We start from the raw sequence: 19,263 nt of genomic DNA, 5'->3' as shown, positions 1-19,263 counted from the left end.
TTGTATCCATGCCAGGAGCCCTGACAACCTCTCCACTCACTCTTACTGAGTAGCAAGGGCTGGTGACACAGTGGCAAACCTGACAGACACTGGGCCCTATACCTGTGATGCTTACAAAAATAACGGTAACAATGGGAATAATATGTACACACTCTTTTTCCCAGAAAGGGGAAACAACTAGAAGGAAAAGGAAAGCAAAGGAACATTCATATTTAGATAATCTAATATTGAGAGCCCCTCAGACCCAGCATTCCTTTCCCACTTCTGCCTGCATTTTTTCCCCATAGTATTTATCATGTATCATACTTATCATGTGTTACAAAATATGATGTGTTTTACATATTTCTTATCTGTTTCTCTATTAGAATATCAGTCCTATGGGGACAGGGACTTTTTTTTTATTGTGTGTTTTATGTGTTGTTCACTGTTGCTCCATTTTCTTGTTTGTTCGCTATGAGTCCAGCACAGAGTAGGTGTTCAGTAAAGTCTATGGAGTGAAGGAGTTTGGTTCCAGATGTGGGTAGTGGCTGCTGTGCTCAGTGATTTTTTTTTCTTGAAATAACAGAAAGTAATGACCTCAGAAGGTGGTGGCTGCAGAGGGGCCCGGGATGACTGCCATCCTGCTCTGCCAGGTTTTAGTTCTGTAACTTGGGCATGTGACCTAACCTCTCTGAGCGTCAGATTCTCCATCTGTAAAATGAGGATGATAGTGGTACCTACACCTCCCAGGGCTGTTGTAAACATTGAGAGGTTGTGAATGAATGCAGAATGCTTGGAGCAGCACATGTACCCAGCAGGTGCTTAATAAATGGTTAGCTTTCATATTCTTTGGGGCATAGTGGCAAGACCAGGCAGCAGTGGCCTCAAGGACTTTTCAGCTGTAGGACAAGCAAGCTGAATTTGTGACAAAACTGCCCTCCCTGCACAACCTGGTGGGGTCAGGGTCATAGCTGGAGTGGCCCCAGGGGACAGAGGGACTAAACCACAGGGCTGCTCTGCTGTTCTTGAGAGCATGGCGGGTGGGGTGGGGGAGAGACAAGGAGGGCTCAGGAGGCCTGAGCATAGCTCCAGGAGCATTGTGGGTGCAGGAAAGAGGTGCAGAGGGTCTGAAGAAAGGGGATGATGGAAGTGGTTAAGCTAGCTGCTCTGAGCGCTATTGGTGCTAAATCCAGAGGGGCTCTGAGGGAGGGCTCTGCCAGCCAGGAGGTGACAGGTGACAAGTTCCAGGGTGCAGGCAGGGTTGGGGGGCCCAAGGCATTTTTCTTGCATTGAAGATCCATGGAAGGGATCCACGGGAAGCACCACACCCAGGGCCTGTGTGGGAGGTGCCTGACTTCTCATCTGGAGCAAGGTGGGGTGCTTGGGGGCCTGTGTCCCCCAGAGAGCCCCCAAGGGGAATCCTCAGGCTGAGGAACTACACGAAGACCCAGAAAGGCACCATGACTTAGGGGACAAGCTGTGACATGGAGCCTGCTCCTCTTACCCCTGGCCGGTTCCCTGGCTGTCCCTGCCACTCACTGTGCCCCATGCCCAGTGCATTCCCCATGGCACCTGATAGTCCCCACGGGGGCTGCGCCGTGGCCGGTCACGAGGGGGCTGGCTGTTGATCTTGCATTCATAGCAGGCTTCAGGTGAGAGCAGCTCCTCATCTGGGGCATCCTGAGGTCCAGGGCTGAAGCCCAGGCCAGAGACACAGTGCCTGAGCCAGGACAGGGGTGGGAAAGTGTTCAGGGCAGGCTGATGGGGCCTCTCCTACCATCCTCCCACCCCCTACACTCCATTTGGAGCCACTCTGCCCGTGGGGGCAACTACGAGTGTACCAAGGTGCCAATGCGGATTTGCATGTGCCTACACGTGTGTGTGTGCGTCCCTTGGCTTTCCTGGGTGTAGGTGTGAACCTGCATGCGTGCAGGGGTGTAGGATATACCTGAGTGTACCCAGGGGCGTATGCGTGTAAAGCCTGCGTGCACGCTGGATGCTGACGTGTGCTTGCACGCATGTGCACATTGGGATATGTGAATGAGGGTGCCCGGGCATGTTGGCACAGGTGTGAGCCTCACACACACTCACATGTATGTGCGTGCATCCTGCACTAAGCACATACAGGACAATTACTCCACGTGGGGTGTGAGCTTGTGTCTGCACAGGTACAGCTGCCATGGGGCCTCTGCACCCATTTCTCTTTTTTGTTTTGTTTTTGTTTTTGTTGGTTTCTGTTTTGGCCATGCAGTGTGTGTAGCATGTGGGATCTTAGTTCCCCAACCAGGATCAAACCCACGGCCCCTGCAGTGGGAGCGCAGTCTTAACCACTGGACCACCGGGGAAGTCCCCTGCATCCATTTCTCCATGCACACGTATGTACGTGAACGTGTGCACAGGCCCGTGTGTGTGTGTGTGTGTGTGTGTGTGTGTGTGTGTGTGTGTGTGCGCGTGCACTCCCAGGGTTCGGGTGTCTGTGTCCACCCCGCTCAAGCCCCTCACCCTTGCCCAGCCCGGAAGTAGCCTCGGGGGCAGCCGCACAGGAAGCCACCGGGGGTGTTGGCACAGCTGTAGCTACAGGGGCCGCCCCGCCCCGCACACTCATCCACGTCCTGGCAGCCCCCGAGGGCCTGGTTGAAGTCAAAGCCGGAGGGGCAGACGCAGCGGAAGCCGCCCAGCATGTTGCGGCAGGAGGCGCTGCCGCAGGCCGCGGGTGACAGGACACACTCGTTCTTGTCTGTAGAGGGGGAGGGGGAGGACGGGGGGAGGGGCAGGGGACAGCCTTCGCATCTCCAGATCCCTCCACATGCCTCCCTCCCATGCCCACGTGGCAACTCTGGTTCCTCCTTCAGAGCCCAAGGCCAACGTCAAAACCTCCATCAAGCTCCCAGTGAGCCTCTGGACTAGGTCTGCTGTCCCCTACACTCCTTTATCCGCCCCCCAGCACCCCCCGCCATCCTGTAATTCTGCTTTAAAGCATTGCTCAAAACTTCCCAGGAATGTTAAACGGTGGGATGGTCTAGAACAAGGTTTCCCCACCTCGGCACTATCCTCGTTAGGGGCCGTTTCATTCTCTGTGATGGCGGCCGTCCTGCACACCGCAGAGCGTTGAGCAGCATCCCTGGTGTCCACCCACTAAATTCCAGGAGCACCCAGTGCCCAGTTGTGACCATCAAAAATATCTCCAAGAGGGCTTCCCTGGGGGCGCAGTGGTTGAGAGTCCGCCTGCCGATGCAGGGGACACGGGTTCGTGCCCCGATCCGGGAGGATCCCACATGCCGCGGAGCGGCTGGGCCCGTGAGCCATGGCCGCTGAGCCTGCGCGTCTGGAGCCTGTGCTCCGCAACGGGAGAGGCCACAACAGTGAGAGGCCCGCGTACCACAAAAAAAAAAGAAAAAAAAATATCTCCAAGACACTTCAAAACGGTGCCCAGTTGAGAACCACTGGCCTAATTAACCCCTGTCTCCCCCGGAAGACTGGACAATGGGAGGGCAGGGATGGAGTCTGATCTCAGCTCACTTCTGTATCCATGGGTCCTGGGCAAACTATCGCCGAAGGAATGAATGAGTAACTAATGTGGAGCAGGCTGAGAAAGAGGGCTTGGCAGCAGAGGCAATGGTCTGCGGGGTCCCCAGGGGACAAATACTGAGGGACAGAGGAAAAGACAGAGAACTTAGCTGAGGACCCACCAGGAGGGGCAGGAGGACGAGCGGGAGAGAAGGCAGTGCCGAGGCAGTGGGAGGGAGGGGAAAGCCGAGTCACAGAGGCTGTGGGTGGAGAGTCCAGGAGGGGCAGGCAGTGGTGCCCAGTGCAGAGGAGGTGGAAGGCGAAATCTGAGGAAAGGTGATGGAGAGGATGCAGGAGAGTGGTCCCTACATGGGTACAGAGTGAAAGCCCGACTGCAGAGGAGGAACAAAGAGGGGTGGTGAGGCCGAGGCTGTCATTGGGAGGCCCCGGAGCAGCAAACAGAAGGGTGCAGTGGGCAAGGTTGGAGGGAAGGCAGAAGGCTAGTCCCCCAAACCAAGGGCGTCTGCAACAGCTATGACAAAAGATGCAGCATGCATGCACCCACTTCCGTTGCCACATCCATGGCAGACACCACTAATCAATCCCAGCACTCCTTTCCCAGTGATCACAGATACCATCTCAGAATCTCCACTGAGCCCTCCAGACCATCACTCCCTAAGAAACGGCCACCACTTTGCCAGGCTGACTCTGCAGACCCTTAACTCCCCAGCCTGCCCAGCAGCAGGGAACTAACTACCTTACAGACCAGGCCATCGGAACTTGAGGTACTTGTGCTTATCACAACATCCTGCCATGGGGGTGGTTCCCAGTTGCCCGCTTTGGACAGATTCTGGTGGGGGGTCGGCTTCCTCCCAGCCCCCACTACTCACCCACACACTGGCCCCACTGGGAGTGTGGGGTGAAGCCCTGGGGGCAGCCACAGCGGTAACCCCCCAGCTCGTTCTGGCAGCCGTGCTGGCAGCGATGAGGCCCGTCACATTCATCCACATCTGTGAGATGTCGAGAGGAGAGAAGGCTTGCCAGGCAGCCCTCAGGACCACCCCCAAGGCCTAGACCCCACCCAAAGCCCGGTTCTACCTTTGCAGCCGTGGCCTGAGCTGTCCAGGGTGAAGCCTTGATAGCACTCACAGCTGAAGCTTCCTGGGGCATTGTGGCAGTGTCCACGGGTGCCACATGGGCCAGGCTGGGCCAAGCACTCGTCATTGTCTGCAGAGGACATAGAACGGGCAGGGCCACCTGCTGGTTAGGGGGTTCATGTCAGGCACCACGATACCAGGCCTACCACCTGATCAACTGTTCCAGGCAAATCTTTTACACACACACACACACACACACACACACACACACACGTATTTTTTGGCTGCACCATGCAGCTTGTGGGATCTTAGTTCCCAGACCAGGGATCGAACACACAGCCCCGGCATTGGAAGTGCGGAGTCTCAACCACTGGACAGCCAGGGAAGTCCCCCAGGCAAATCTTAACCTCTCTGGGCCTCAGTTTCCCTCTCTGTGAAAGGAGATCCATAACGGTTCCCACTTCACAGAACTGTCACAAACACTTAAGAGCACACACATATAGGACTTTGAATCTCATCTCTACCACCTCAGTGCTGTGTGACGTAGGGCAACCGACTTACCCTCTCTGTGCCTCAGTTTTGTCAGCTGTAGCATGGAGATGATAATATCTACCTCATTGTGTTTTGTGAGCATTAAATTAACCTAATCACATGAAGCACTGGGACAGTGCTCAACCTAAGAGTAAAAGATTAACAAAACCCCTTGTCCTTCTCTGTGGGAAAATGACCCGGGGTAACTGTTGCACTCTGTCCTCATGGAAACCTGACAATTGTGGGATGTCAGCCAGAGTTATGGATTGAATGTGTGTGTCCCCCCTGCCCCACCCCCAATGCCACCACTGCCAAATTCCCAAAACCCTAACCCCCAGAGTGATGGTATGAGGAGGCGAGACCTTTGGGAGGTGATTAGGGTTAGAAGAGGTCATGAGGGTGGGGCCCTCCTGATGGGATTGGTGCCCTTATAAGAAGAGACACCAAAGAGCTTTACTCTTGTTCTCTCCCTACCACATGAGGACACAGGAGGAAGGTGGCCATATGCAAGCCAGGAAGAGGCCCTCATCAGAACCTGACCCTGTTAGCATGTTAATCTTGGACCTAGAGCCTCCAGACTGTGAGCAATGTCTGTTTTTTAAGCCACCCAGTCTATGATATTTTGTCATGGCAGCCTGAGCTAAGACAGGCCTGGTTATCAGGCAACATTGCTATGGTGGCCATGGTCCATGGTGGTAAATTGCATTGGGATTGGGGTCATGGAGAATGAACCCTACATTTCTAGGGGGAACCCTAATTTAGGCTTCCTTGACTATGGAGATTTTTTTTTAAGTTTTAAAATTTTATTTTATTGAAGTCTAGTTGATTTACAATGTTGTGTTAGTTTCTGGTGTACAGCAAAGTGATTCAGTTATACATAAATATATTCTTTTCCATTATGGTTTATTGAGTGATATTGAATATATCAATACTTCACTACGCTATACAGTAGGACCTTGTTGTTTATCCATTCTACATATAATAGTTTGTATCTGCTAGTCCCAAACTCCCACTCCATCCCTCCCCTCCCCCTTGGCAACCACAGGTCTGTTCTCTATGTCTGTGAGTTCATTTCTGTTTTGTAAATAAGTTCATTTGTGTTCTATTTTAGAGTCCACATATAAATGATATCATATGGTATTTGTCTGACTTACTTCACTTAGTATGGTAATCTCTTGGTCCATCCATGTTGCTGCAAATAGCATTATTTCATACTTTTTTATGACTGAGTTGTATGCCACTGTATATATACCACATCTTCTTCTTCTTTTTTTTTTTTTTATGGTATGCGGGCCTCTCACCGTTGTGGCCTTTCCCGTTGTGGAGCACAGACTCCAGACGCGCAGGCTCAGCGGCCATGGCTCACGGGCCCAGCCGCTCCGCGGCATGTGGGATCCTCCCGGACCGGGGCACGAACCCGTGTCCCCTGCATCGGCAGGCGGACTCTCAACCACTGCGCCACCAGGGAAGCCCACATCTTCTTTATTGAGTATGGAGATTCTTGACACCAGGCACAGCCCTGCGGGAACCTGGAATCTCTCTTGGGTACAAGAGGCATTGGGACATGGGGCTTCTAAGCCCCTGTGTGCACACGCATACAGCTGCACACACACAAATGCCATAGTAAGTGTGCTCACCTTAAGAAGGAGGGAAAATAACTTGACTGTACAGAAAAAGGAGAAATGCCAGTCATTTCGTGGCTAGGAATGCTCACTCCTCCCACAGATATGCACACGGCTCACTCCTTCACCTCCTTCAAATCTTTCCCCTTTCAGTGAGGCTTGCCATTTTTCCTGCAGCCCACCTAGCAATTCCACTTCTGGGTGTATTTATCCAAAGAAAATGAAAACACTAACTTGAAAAGGTACCTGCACCCCTATGTTCACTGCAGCATTATTCAGAATAGCCAAGACCTGGGAACAATCTAAGTACCCAAACATGGATGAATTAAAAAAATGTGTTATATACGTACAATGGAATATTATTCAGCTATAAAAAAGAAGGCGATCCTGCCACTTGTGATAACATGGTTGGACCTTGTGGGTATTTTGCTAAGAGGAAATCAGTCAGACAGAGAAAGACAAATGCCGTGTGATCCCACTTATATGTGGAATCTAAAAACAAAACAAGAAAGCCAAGCTCACGGATACAGAGAACAGACTTGTGGTTGCCAGAGGAGGGTCTGGGAGGTGATTGCAAGGGAAGAAGGTGGTCAAAGGTACAAACTTCCAGTTATAAAATAAATAAGTCATGGGATGTAATGTATAGCATGGTGACTGTGGTTAATAATACTGCATTGAGGGCTTCCCTGGTGGCGCAGTGGTTAAGAATCCGCCTGCCAATGCAGGGGACACTGGGTTCGAGCCCTGGTCTGGGAAGACCCCACATGCCACGGAGCAACTAAGCCCGTGCACCACAACCACTGAGCCTGAGCTCTAGAGCCCAGGAGCCACAACTACTGAGCCCGCATGCCACAACTACTGAAGCTGGCGCGCCTAGAGCCTGTGCTCCACAAAAGAGAAGCCACCACAGTGAGAAGCCCGTGCACCGCAACAACGAGTAGCCCCTGCTCGCTGCAACTAGAGAAAGCCTGTGCACAGCAATGAAGACCCAATACAGCCATAAATAAATAAATAAATAATACTGCATTGAATGAGATAATGCCATTTGCAGCAATATGGATGGACCTAGAGATTATCATACTAAGCAAAGTAAGTCAGAGAATGACAGATATTATATGATATCACTTATATGTGGAATCTAAAAAGATGATACAAATGAACTTATTTACAAAACAGAAATAGACTCACAGACTTAGAAAACTAATTTATGGTTACCAAAGGGGAAAGGTGAGGGGGAGGGATGAATTAGGAGTTTGGGATTAACATATACACACACAAAAATAGATAATCAATGAAGACCTACTGTATAGCACAGGGAACTCCACTCAATATTCTGTAATAACCCTATATGGGAAAAGAATCTGAAAAAGAATAAGTATCAGGAATAAGTATTCCTGATTCACTTTGCTGTACACCTGAAACTAACACAACATTGTAAATCAACTATACCCCAATATAAAATAAAAATTAAATTAAAAAATCTGTTAATGAAAAAAAAATAATACTGTACTGTATGTTTCAAAGTTGCTAAGAGAGTATATATTAAGTGTTCTCATCACAAGAAAAAAATTTTGTAACTATGTGATGATGGATGTTAACTAGACTTACTGTGGTGATCACTTCGCAATATACATAAATATCGAGTCATTATGTTGTACACCTAAAAGTAATATGTTACACGTCAATTATATCTCACTTAAAAAATAGAATTATATTGTAGCCCTCCTGATTGCCTTCCCCTGCTTTCTACTTTTTCTTTCTTTCATGTCCCACATCACCTTCTAACACGCTACAGTGGTAAGCTGTTATGTTTGTTTCTAGTCATTGCCTGGCAGAAGGGATGGTTCATGAGGCAGCAAGCTTGACCCTTGTGTTCAATTGCTGTGCCCTCAGGGTCTAGAACAGGACGAGGCAAACTGCTTCCGTAAAGGGCCAGGTAGGAAATATTTTTTACTCTGTTGCAATTACTTGGCTCTGCTGTTGTAGCAAATGCAGCCACAGACAATACGTAAATGAGTGGGCATGGCTGTGTGCCAATAAAACTTTATTGACAAAAGCAAGCAGGGGGCCGGGCTTGACCTGGGGGCTGGAGTCTGCTGAGCTCTGGTCTAGAGCACTGCCTGGTACACAGGTGTTCAGTAGGTGTTGGCTGAGTGGATTCGTGGGAGCCTGAAAGAAGCCACCCGTGTCTAGGTTCAGCCTCTGGGGGAGGTCTGGTTCTCCCAGGTCACAAGACACTAAGAAGTGACAGTTGGATTGCGTGACCCCCTTTGGCTTTTGGGGGCACCCTGGGGAGGCCCTCTGCAGAGAGACTCGGCAGGTCAAGGGTGAGGGTAGGTGTCCTGGGCCAAGGTCAGAGAGACTCCTGAGGGTGGTCTCCCAGGTCCCTAAGGCAAGGAAGGAGACTGACGTCCCAGTTGCCACCAGGACGTAAGCAGCGACAGAGCAAGGGCTTTGTTCTAATCACCCCTGTGTCCCTGATGTCTGGCACACACTGTGCATTTGCCACTTATTTGGTGAAGGCCGGGGCCAAGCACCAGCTGCGAGGGCCGAAGGGGACTCACCAAAGCAGGCCTGGTGGCGCTGGGTGAAGCCAGGGGGACAGCGGCAGGTGAAGGCACCGATGGTGTTGACGCAGAAGAACTGGCAGTTGTGCTGCCTGGAGGAGCACTCATCCACGTCTGCAGCACACAGGGTCCCAGCGGGCTCAGGGCAGGGCCCGCCGGGACTTGGGGCTTCCCAGGGGAGACACCCTGGAGACGGCACCCGACCCCATGCAGTGGGAGGGTGTGAGATGCCCCTGTGGGGGATAGGGACAGAGCCCCATGGTGCATAGGTGGGGAGAGAGGGACGTCACCTCTGCAGATCCTGCCATTCTCCTCCAGCAGGTAGCCTCGGGGGCAGGCGCACAGGAAGCTGCCCTTGGTGTTTTTGCAGAGGAAGGGACATGGCGTGGGGACCTGGCTGCACTCGTCCACATCTAGAGGGGACGCAGCACTCAGGAGGGTCAGTCAGACATTCCTGGGGGCTCAGGGGCTGGGGTCCCCACCCCCACCCTGCTGAGGCCTCCTTCCCGGACCCCAGCTATTCAGAATCTGTGGGCTTACACAAGGAACTGTTTTTTTGTTTGTTTGTTTGTTTTCTGTAAAAAGCCAGAGAGTAAATATATTTGGCTTGGCGGACCAGACAGTCTCAATCCCAGCCACTCAACCCTGCCTCTGTAGCAGGAAAACAGCCACAGAGGGTAAGGAAACAAATAGGCGTGGCCATGTGCCAATAGAACTTTATTAACAAAAATAAGCGGAGGGCTGGGCTCAGCCCTTGGGCAGGAATTTGCCAACCCTGACTTAGATGAACACCTGCTGCACAACGTGACTGAAAAACTTAGGATGCACCAGATAACAGGAGGAAAGTGGTCCACATGGGCTGGGGGTGGAGGGAAGAAACAAGGATGCTTTGCCTCTGGTCTCGGTTTTCTCACGGGGGTGTGTGCCAGGCGCTGCACGGAGAGGCTCACGGGGTGGGGCAGGGGGCTCACCCACGCAGGCTGTGGCAGTGGTGTCAGGCGCGTACCCAGACCGGCAGTGGCAGCGGAAGGAGCCAAGGTTATTGATGCACTCGCCATGGGGGCACAGGTGAGCGAGCACGCGGCACTCATCCACGTCTGAGGACAAGCAGGGCTCGGCTGGGGCCGTCCCCCCTGGGTCACCAGGGCATGCCGCCTCCCTTGGGCCCACCAGCCCTCTCCCGGGAGGCAAGGCCAGCCTCTGCTTCCCCTCCCGGCACCCCAGAGCTGGCGGCCTGGCCCCTGTGGACCCCACCCTGAGGCGAATGAAACTCCTTCCGCTGGACGCTGAGAATCCCCGTGGTGGGGACACACCCACACCACAGCCTCATCAGCGACACCTTCTCAGGGCACCCCGTCCACATACATGGAAGCAGAGATGGACGCACAAGCATTGCACACCAGTCATGCGCTCACTAATGAGCCTGCACACACAAAGGACACACGCACACACGCTGGCTCACACACCTGCTCCCCTATCCCACCCAAGTTCACGCACACACGCAGAGCGACCAACAGGCTCTGGTTCACGCTGGTCCACACACCTGCCAGCACAGAGATGCACACACTGGCTCACGTACTCTAACACTGGCTGGAGCACAGACACACAATCATGAACAGATCGCCACCCACCTCGGCCGTCGGCGGTGTAGCCCGAGCCGTGGGGGCACAGCTCCTTGTGGGCGGCAGTGCTGGGCAGGGGACAGAGCTCGCAGTGGGGGCCCCAGCCGCGGCCACCCCCGCAACAGCACTCGGCCCTGGTGACCGCCTCGCCGCCACTGGACTGAGCCTGGCACGTGGCCTGCAGCACCTCGGAGAAGCAGGGCCCTTGCCGGGTGTCTGGAAAGAACGGGTGGGGATGGTGGGTGGGAGGAACGAGCTGTCTGGGTGCCCCTTCCCCGTGGCGTCCAGCGGTGTTGAGAGTCTACACGTGGGCTCCCAGCATCTCCGGCGCATCTGTGCCCGTGCACGGGGTGGCATCTTGCAAGCTGTGACTGCTCAGTGCTGTTAAATGCCCTCTCGGGGCTGGGGCTGGGCTGTGGCGGAAGCTGCAGACCCCAAACCAGAGAGGTACCCCTGGGCTGCAGAGGATGGCTTCCTGAGGTCAGAGGGCAGCATCCCTCTGGCCGCAGAGAGAACAAGGGACAACGTGGAGGCAAAAGGTGGTGGCGTCCAGGAGAGACAGTAGGGACAGAGCGAGGGGTAACATCCAGGGAAGTGGGGAGGAGGCCGTTGGGTTACTCCAGGAGGCTGGCTTGGGGGTCTGGGTGGGAGGTAGGGCATCGCTGAGACGAGGCTTGGGGAGCAAAGATGCTGAGCTGAACCTGGGGTGCATGGGGGATGGGGGTGTCCAGGAGAGAGCTGGATACACACGCTTGATCTGAAGCTGCGGGGTGGAGACTGTGCTCGGGGTCGGGGGAGAGTAAAAAGGGAGAAGAGTGGCAAGGACTGTGGGGACAGGGACAGAGAAGTCTCCGGGACAGACGGTACCACTGGGTCACCCTCCAGGTTTAGCCCTTAGGAAGTGGTGAACCTGGGGAGGGCCGGTTCCTGGGTGTGATGATGGACAGGGCAGGGGGAAGATGCTCTAATCTTCCAGGGGGTTTGACTGAAGGGAGAAAGGGAAGCTGGGGGCGTGCGGTGGACACGTGTGTCTGGATTGGCTCAGTGACCCCCTCGGTGGCCCTGGCCCCGTCCCCGCCTTGGGGAGCTCCCAGGTGGCGGTGCCACATGCTGGGTGGCTATGTCCCCCGTACCTGGGTCTGGCCACACTCACCGTGGCACTCAGTGAAGTCAGGGCTGGGCTGGAAGCCCTCGTCACAATCACAGCGGAAGCTGCCTGCGGTGTTGACGCAGCGGCCATTGGCACAGAGGCTGGGCTGGGCATGGCATTCATCGTCATCTGAGGCGGGAGGGATGCGGCAGGCCGGGGGGGAGGCCAGAGTCCCTCGAGCTGGCCTCCACCTCCAGGGTCAAAGTCTGCCCACCCACACCCTCTGGCTTTGAACTCTCCCATCCGTCGGGGGCAGGGAGACCCTGCATGCCTGAAGCCCTCCTGTACCTGTGCAGCCCTCCCCAGAGCCCAGCTGGGGCCGCATGCCTGGGGGGCAGATGCAGGCGAAGGTGCCGATGAGGTTCTTGCACATCATGCCCCGGGTGTGGCAGTCCTGCTTGCCGTCTGCACACTCGTCCACATCTGCGGGCAACCCCAGACCAATGGCGGTGAAGACCAGACACACCATGGACCAGCTCCGGGATGTGAGGACCTGGACCCCACCCCCCAGTGGCCTCGGTGGGCCAGAGTGAGGTCCTTGAAGCACTGCCAGGCGCCCGTTCCTCCCCCGACCGTCCCAGACCTCCTGGGAAGCCAAGGGGGGCGGTCACAACTGCCCCCAGCACCCCCATTCCTTGCTTACATCAGGGTCTGTGAATCTGTCTGGCCTGCACTGTGGTCCCTGGAACACTGACTCTGAAATAGCCCTTGAGGGACCAAGTCACAGGCCAGGGTTTCTACCCTCGACACTGGACATTTGGGACTAGAAAATTCTTTGTGGTGGGAGCCTCTTCTGCACACCGTAGGATATTGAATAGCACCCCGGGCCACTCGATGCCTGTAGCACCCACCCACCCACCCAACTGTGACAATAAAAAATGTCTCCAGACATTGCCACATGTCCCTGGGTCAGGGGCACAATTGCTGTCCCCACTGTGCTAGCCCACTCAGAGCATGTCCAGCCGCAACTGGAGACGCCTCGAAAGCCACACTCACTGTTCTGTTAGATCGGGGAGCCAAGGAGATGCGAGCACCCCCTTTCATAACTATAAAAGCAGAACCACTGCTCACAAAAGAGCACCCATTGCACCCTCACTCGCCTCAGCTCTCCCCTCACTTTATCACTTATCGCTCATTCCCACCCTTGGAGGCAGAGGTCTTATGTCTCCATTTTCTCTCGGGACCGAGGCACGGGGAGCCCCAGGGCCCTACCCATAGCCCGCCTGCCCATACGGGTCCTACCTCGGCACATGGCCCCATCCTCTCGCAGGGCATAGCCAGACGGGCAGGTACACACATAGGAGCCCTCAGTGTTGTGGCAGCGGAAGGCGCAGAGCAGGGGATTCAGGGAGCACTCGTCAACGTCTGGGGAGGTCAGTGGAGGTGCCGGCTGGGTGGGGTCTGCCTGCAGGACCCCCTGTCCCTCTCTCAGGCCAGCCCCCCTCACCCCTATCACACAGCCCAGGTCTGGGCAGGCAGGGTCGTACCCTCACAGGTCATCATGGGACCAGGCTCAAAGCCATCAGCACAGGCACATTCGAAGCCTCCAATGATATTGGTGCAGGTGCCTTCCCCGCAGGGGTGTCCGACAGAGCACTCGTCTGTGTCTGGGGTGGGGGTAAGGGGGTGGTCAGAGCCTGCAGAGGGCTCCCACCCTTGACATGATCCTGTCTGCCTCCTGCTGACTTCCTACAGAGTGGATAGGGCCAGATCTGCTGCACCTTTAGGCTGGACGGGGGCTTCCCTGGTGGCGCAGTGGTTGAGAGTCCGCCTGCCGATGCAGGGGACGCAGGTTCGTGCCCCGGTCCGGGAGGATCCCACGTGCCGTGGGGCGGCTGGGCCCGTGAGCCATGGCCGCTGAGCCTGCGCGTCCGGAGCCTGCGCTCCGCAACGGGAGAGGCCACAACAGTGAGAGGCCCGTGTACCGCAAAAAAAAAAAAAAAAACAAAAAAAAAACCCAAAATGTGTAATAGACTGGACGCAGGGCAGGCATGCAGTATGTGTTCAATGAATAAATGAGTAAGTGAATGAGTAAATGAGTGAGTGAATGAATGAGTGAAGAGCAAGTAAATGAATGAAAAGCGTGCGAATGCGTGAATGAATAAGTAAATGAATAAATGAATGAGTGAATAAACAGCAAGGAGCACGAGTGGGTGGGGGAGAGTGACAGTGGCTGAGCAGCAGGGTGCTGCCTTGGGTGGTGTCTGCCCTCCCTGGCTCCTTCCTTCCCTGGGAAGCAGGCTGGGGCGTGCTGGTCACTCACCCACGCAGCTGACACCTGTGAAGTCCAGGCTGTAGCCAAAAGGACACTCGCAGCGGAAAGAGCCATCAGTGTTGACACAAAGGCCGTTAGCACAGACGCCAGGGTTCTCCGCACACTCGTTCACGTCTGCAGGTAGCGGAGGTTGCAGGCACGGCATCTGTCATGCCCTGGCCACACTCAGGGTCTCTTCCTTCCCTCCAGGGGGGTGGGGTCCAGGGCTACCCATGGGACGAGGAGGGAGCCTGAGACTTGGGAACCAGGGTAGAGCCCAGACAGGGCTAGGCGGGAAAAGAGGAGACTGCGGTGGCCCAGGGGGGGCTCTTAGCACGTGGGTGAGGGGCTCACCTTCCCGAGAATCATCTGGGCCTGGGACTGCCCCATGGCCAAAGGGGCACAGCTCCTGAAAGGCGGCTGGACACCGAGAGGGGAAGGGAGGTGAGGGCCTGGGGCCATGTGCAGCCCCCAGGATGCCCCTGTGTGTAGGGAAGGCTGAAGGAGAGCAGATGAGGGCAGGCAGGCAGGGTCAGGGGAGACTGGACGGGGGTGGGCACTCACCACTGCCCTCCTGAGGACACAGCTCGCAGGGGTCATTCCAGCCCTCGCCGGGCCTCTGGCTGCAACAGCACCGGGTCTTGGTGGTGTTGAAAGCTTTGGGTACCGAGCACTTTCCAGCCTCGAAATGGGTGAAGCAGAAACTCTGCCGTGTGTCTGTGGGGTGATTCCCCAGAGAAAAGCTAGGAGGGCTAGCCACCCCAGTCCTCATGAATAGGGTGGTCCTGACCCTACCAGCGACCAATCAGAACGCTCCAGAATCACTCCATGGTGATTGGTTCAGGGACGGACATGTGACCCACACTGGGCCAATGAGGGTCAGCCCTGGGGTTTTTGCTGAAAATCTGAGAATCCCTTCCAGCAACACCCCACATTCACATCTGTGGGGGTCATCTCAGGCTGGGAGAATGGTCAAACCTAGCCATGTTATTCTTGCATCAGAACTCCTTTCCTGGAGAGGCAAAGTGACTCATTCCAGAGAGCCAGAGGACCCAGATTTCAGACTCCAAATCCTCGTTACTGACTCCCAGTCCTCAGCCCTGGAACACCACTGGCCTGAGATGTCCTTACAGATAGGCTGGGGTTTGGTTCACCACTGGCCCCCATAACAACGAATACTTGTTGAGTTGCCCTGCCCTCTGCCTTGCTGCCCTAACCTGGGAGAGAAGAGGCCAGCTCAGCCTGGGTGAGGCTAGCCCACACTGGACCAGGCTCCTGGAGATACATACAAGAAACTGCAGCCCCCTTTCTGGGTGACCCAGCTCTTCCTCACCCCACCTCCCACCTCTTCCCTAACCCTGTATGCTCCCTGGCCCCAGACTCACCAAAGCAACGGTGCCCGTTGTCAGACAGGACAAAGCCAGGCGAACAGAGGCACTGGAAGCTCCCGGGGCTGTTGGTACAGGTGCCAAAGAGGCAGAGGTTGGGCTCTTCCAAGCATTCGTTGATGTCTGGAGGGGCAGGGACATGAGGTGGGTGGGGTGCAGCAGGCCCTCCACTGGGGTGGGCGGCCTCGGCTGCTGGGAGGGGCAGATGGAGTGGGGGGTCCGGGCAGGGAGGGTCCAGGGACTGACGCAGGGTGGGGTCCCCAGGGCTCAGGATTAGGGGGAGCACCAGGTGGCAGTGTGTGTGTGGGGTCTTTCCTAGAAGGTGTCTCCAGGGTAGGGGTCATGGTCTGGAAAAGTTCATCTTTAGAGAGTAAATTTATACAGAGCTAACTAAGTAAGACTAGATAAAATTAGCCTACAGTGGAAGAAGTTAGCTTGCGTTGTACTAGGCTAGCCCATCTGCTAAGGCCAGGCTGGCCCACATTAGCCCAGACTGTACAAGCCTAGTCCAAGTGGATGAGTGGACCAGAGGTGTTCAGGCCAGACTGGTCCTTGACCACCACTCATCAAGCGAGACGTTCCATGTTTGGTGCAGTGAGACCCATACCCATGCCCATTTTATAGGATTCACGAGGAAGCCTGGGGGCCCCAGAGAGAGAGCGCCCTGAGCCAAGAGAGCATCCTAACAACAATAACAGTATATGGAGCTGTATGGGGTGCTGTGCTAACTGCATCTCTTCACTCACCACCACCCCAGCTGGCATTCCCATTTTACAGATGGGGGAAGAACAGAGGCCCGGAGGTACCTCCCTGGCTCCAGAGCTGGGAGGTGAGGCCAGACACTCACCGACACAGTGGTCACTCTGAACCTGGAAGCCGGGGGGACAGATGCAGCGGAAGGAGCCCTCAAGGTTCTGGCAAGTGCCTGGCAGGCAGGTTCCCGCGAGGCTGAGACACTCGTTGGCGTCTGGGGAGAGGAGGAGGAGGGGTCCCAGCAACAGCTGGTGGCAGGGGCTTGCCTGGGGCTAGGACCGGCACCTATGGTCACTGCATGATGGCCAAGGCCCCCAGACAAGCCTTTCTGGATCCAGAGGAAGGGCTGATACTCAGGAAAACAGGGACATCTGGAGAAGAATATTCTCGGTCTTGATGGGGGTTATAGGTGGAGCCAGGGGAAGGGGAAGCAAAGTTCCTAATCTCAAGCCACTCACACAACCCTTTCATGGTTTTCATGGCATCCATTCAACACCTCTATTATACCATACTTCATAAAACTTAGAGCTTCAAGACAGCCTCACCCGAAATCACAAACCCTGTGAAAACATGGGTGTGATGTGCTGGTTTTATACCTTAAAATAAATGCATGCTTACGAAATGGAACCATGCTCACTTGGAAGTACGAACTGAAGGTAAACTTAGAGTAGGGGCAGGCTGAGATGGCTTCCAGCACCATGGTGAGACTCACCTATGCAGTTCTTCCCATCACTTGTGAGCTCAAAGCCATCCTGGCAGAGGCAGTGGAAGGAGCCTGCTGTGTTGAGGCACTGGCCAAATCGGCACACCTGCCCCACGATGGTGGTGCATTCATCCATGTCTGCAGATGGAAGATGGGCCACTGGGGTCACCCACATAGCCTAGGGCTCTGAGCCTCCCTTGCTCTTCTGTTCACAGAGTTGATGGCAATGACTTCAATTTACTGAGCACTTATATACCAGCTGTATATTAACCCTCCAACTATCCTATAAAGCAGACACCAATATTCTCTAATATGAGCATCTTAAGGGTATGAATTTGCCTGTACATACTACCTTAGCTGCATCCCACCAATTTTGTTGTGTTTTCGTTTTCATTTAATTCAAAATGTTTTCTAATTTTCTTTATGATTTGTTCCTTTTTCTATGGATTCTTTGGGAGTGTATTATTTAACTTCCAAACATTTGGGGATTTTCTGGATATCTTTCTGTGACTGATTTCTAGTTTAATTCACTTACATTCCAAGGACCTATCTTGTGTAACCTCAATTTTTAAAATTTTGTTGTTTACCTTATGGCCCAGAATATGGTCTTTCCTGGTGAAGGTCCATGTGCACCTGAGAAGAATGTATGTTCTGGGATGTTCTATAAATATCACTCAGGTCTAGGTGGTTCACATGATTGTTCAGGTGTTCTATATTCTTACTGATCTTCTACTTGTTCCCTCTATTATTGAGGAAGGAATGTTAAAGCCTCTAACTGTAATTATGAATTTGTCTATTTCTTTTTCAGTTCTATCAATGTTTACTTCATGTGTTTTGAAGCTCTATTGCTAGCTGCATATGCATTTATGATTGCTATGTCTTCTCAGAGAAATGACCCTTTAATCAATATATATTGACTCTCTTTATTTCTGGTAATATTCCTTGTTCAGAAGTCAATCTGGGGGCTTCCCTGGTGGTGCAGTGGTTGAGAATCCACCTGCCAATGCAGGGGACACAGGTTCGAGCCCTGGTCCGGGAAGATCCCACATGCCACGGAGCAACTAATCCCGTACGCCACAACTAATGAGCCTGTGCTTTAGAGCCCGCGAGCCACAACTGCTGACCCTGCATGCCACAACTACTGAAGCCCACGCGCCTAGAGCCCAAGCTCCGCGACAAGAGAAGCCACTGCAATGAGAAGCCCACAAACCGCAACGAAGAGTAGCCCCTGCTCGCTGCAACTAAAATAAAAGCCCGCAGCAGCAACGAAGACCCAACACAGCCATAAATAAATAAACAAAAAATTAAATAAATTTATTAAAAAAAAGAAGTCAATTTGGCCTGATATTAAGATAGGTAGGTACTACTATTAATCTTCTTTTTACAGAGAAGGAAACGGAAGCACAGAAAGGTAAACGACTTGCCTAGGGTCACACAGCTGGCAGATGGCAAAGCTGGGATTTGAACTCACACCACCTGACCTTGGAATCCACTTTCAACCACTGCACTGAACTGCCAGCATCACACCACCCACGTCTTGTCTTCACTGTTCACTTTTCTCTCTGTACTATCCATCTCCTTCTTATCGACCTGAGTGTAAGCTCTAGTGAGGGACCCTTGGTACTTGACAATTGAAGGGGTTTGGAGAACTTTACGGTTAACTAGTTTTCAATCCCCTGAGGTTGTTTTCCTGAAGGTATCCCTGGGGCGAGATCCTGTATTTCAGAGGGGTGTCCTCAAGCCAAGGATCCACTTTTCAGTGGGGGTGCACTGAGGCTTGCCCACCAGCCTGGGCAGCTCACCCACGCAATGTCCGTTGTGTGTCGCCACAAAGCCAGGGAAGCAGAGGCAGCTGTAGGAGCCGACGATATTCTTGCAGGTCCCATTTCCGCACGGCTGCTGGTCACACTCGTCGACGTCTGCCAGAGCAAAGCCCCTGATCCCCGCCCAGCTCACCCAGGGCATCGGGCAGCTTGGGCAGTGAGGGCCTGGCTGGACCCAGCCCCCTCTCCTGTACTTCACCCTGCCCAGGTGGATGGGAAGTGATGGCTGGGAAATATCCCTATTTATCACTTCCATTCTATAGATGG

At 54.0% G+C, this 19,263-nt stretch overlaps 1 protein-coding gene across 1 annotated transcript in view; it reads right to left on the bottom strand.

The window, feature by feature from the left end:
- Window positions 1–19,263, bottom strand: part of FBN3 (fibrillin 3) — a 65,013-nt gene that overhangs the window by 1,259 nt on the left and 44,491 nt on the right. The window contains exons 48-66 of the mRNA XM_060146424.1: window positions 18,976–19,092; window positions 17,183–17,311; window positions 16,565–16,684; window positions 15,715–15,840; window positions 14,894–15,046; window positions 14,684–14,749; window positions 14,339–14,464; window positions 13,563–13,682; window positions 13,318–13,440; window positions 12,364–12,498; window positions 12,079–12,204; window positions 10,935–11,141; window positions 10,275–10,400; window positions 9,594–9,716; window positions 9,301–9,417; window positions 4,585–4,713; window positions 4,377–4,496; window positions 2,482–2,716; window positions 1,552–1,699 (exon numbers count right to left, since the gene is read on the bottom strand). Of these exons, the coding sequence (XP_060002407.1) occupies window positions 1,552–1,699; window positions 2,482–2,716; window positions 4,377–4,496; window positions 4,585–4,713; window positions 9,301–9,417; window positions 9,594–9,716; window positions 10,275–10,400; window positions 10,935–11,141; window positions 12,079–12,204; window positions 12,364–12,498; window positions 13,318–13,440; window positions 13,563–13,682; window positions 14,339–14,464; window positions 14,684–14,749; window positions 14,894–15,046; window positions 15,715–15,840; window positions 16,565–16,684; window positions 17,183–17,311; window positions 18,976–19,092 (2,546 nt within the window). The remainder of the gene's footprint in view (window positions 1–1,551; window positions 1,700–2,481; window positions 2,717–4,376; window positions 4,497–4,584; window positions 4,714–9,300; window positions 9,418–9,593; window positions 9,717–10,274; window positions 10,401–10,934; window positions 11,142–12,078; window positions 12,205–12,363; window positions 12,499–13,317; window positions 13,441–13,562; window positions 13,683–14,338; window positions 14,465–14,683; window positions 14,750–14,893; window positions 15,047–15,714; window positions 15,841–16,564; window positions 16,685–17,182; window positions 17,312–18,975; window positions 19,093–19,263) is intronic.

The sequence above is a fragment of the Lagenorhynchus albirostris genome, chromosome 3 (assembly GCF_949774975.1).
Source record: "Lagenorhynchus albirostris chromosome 3, mLagAlb1.1, whole genome shotgun sequence".
NCBI lineage: Eukaryota > Metazoa > Chordata > Mammalia > Artiodactyla > Delphinidae > Lagenorhynchus > Lagenorhynchus albirostris.
This window is presented reverse-complemented; position numbering and strand designations above follow the sequence as displayed.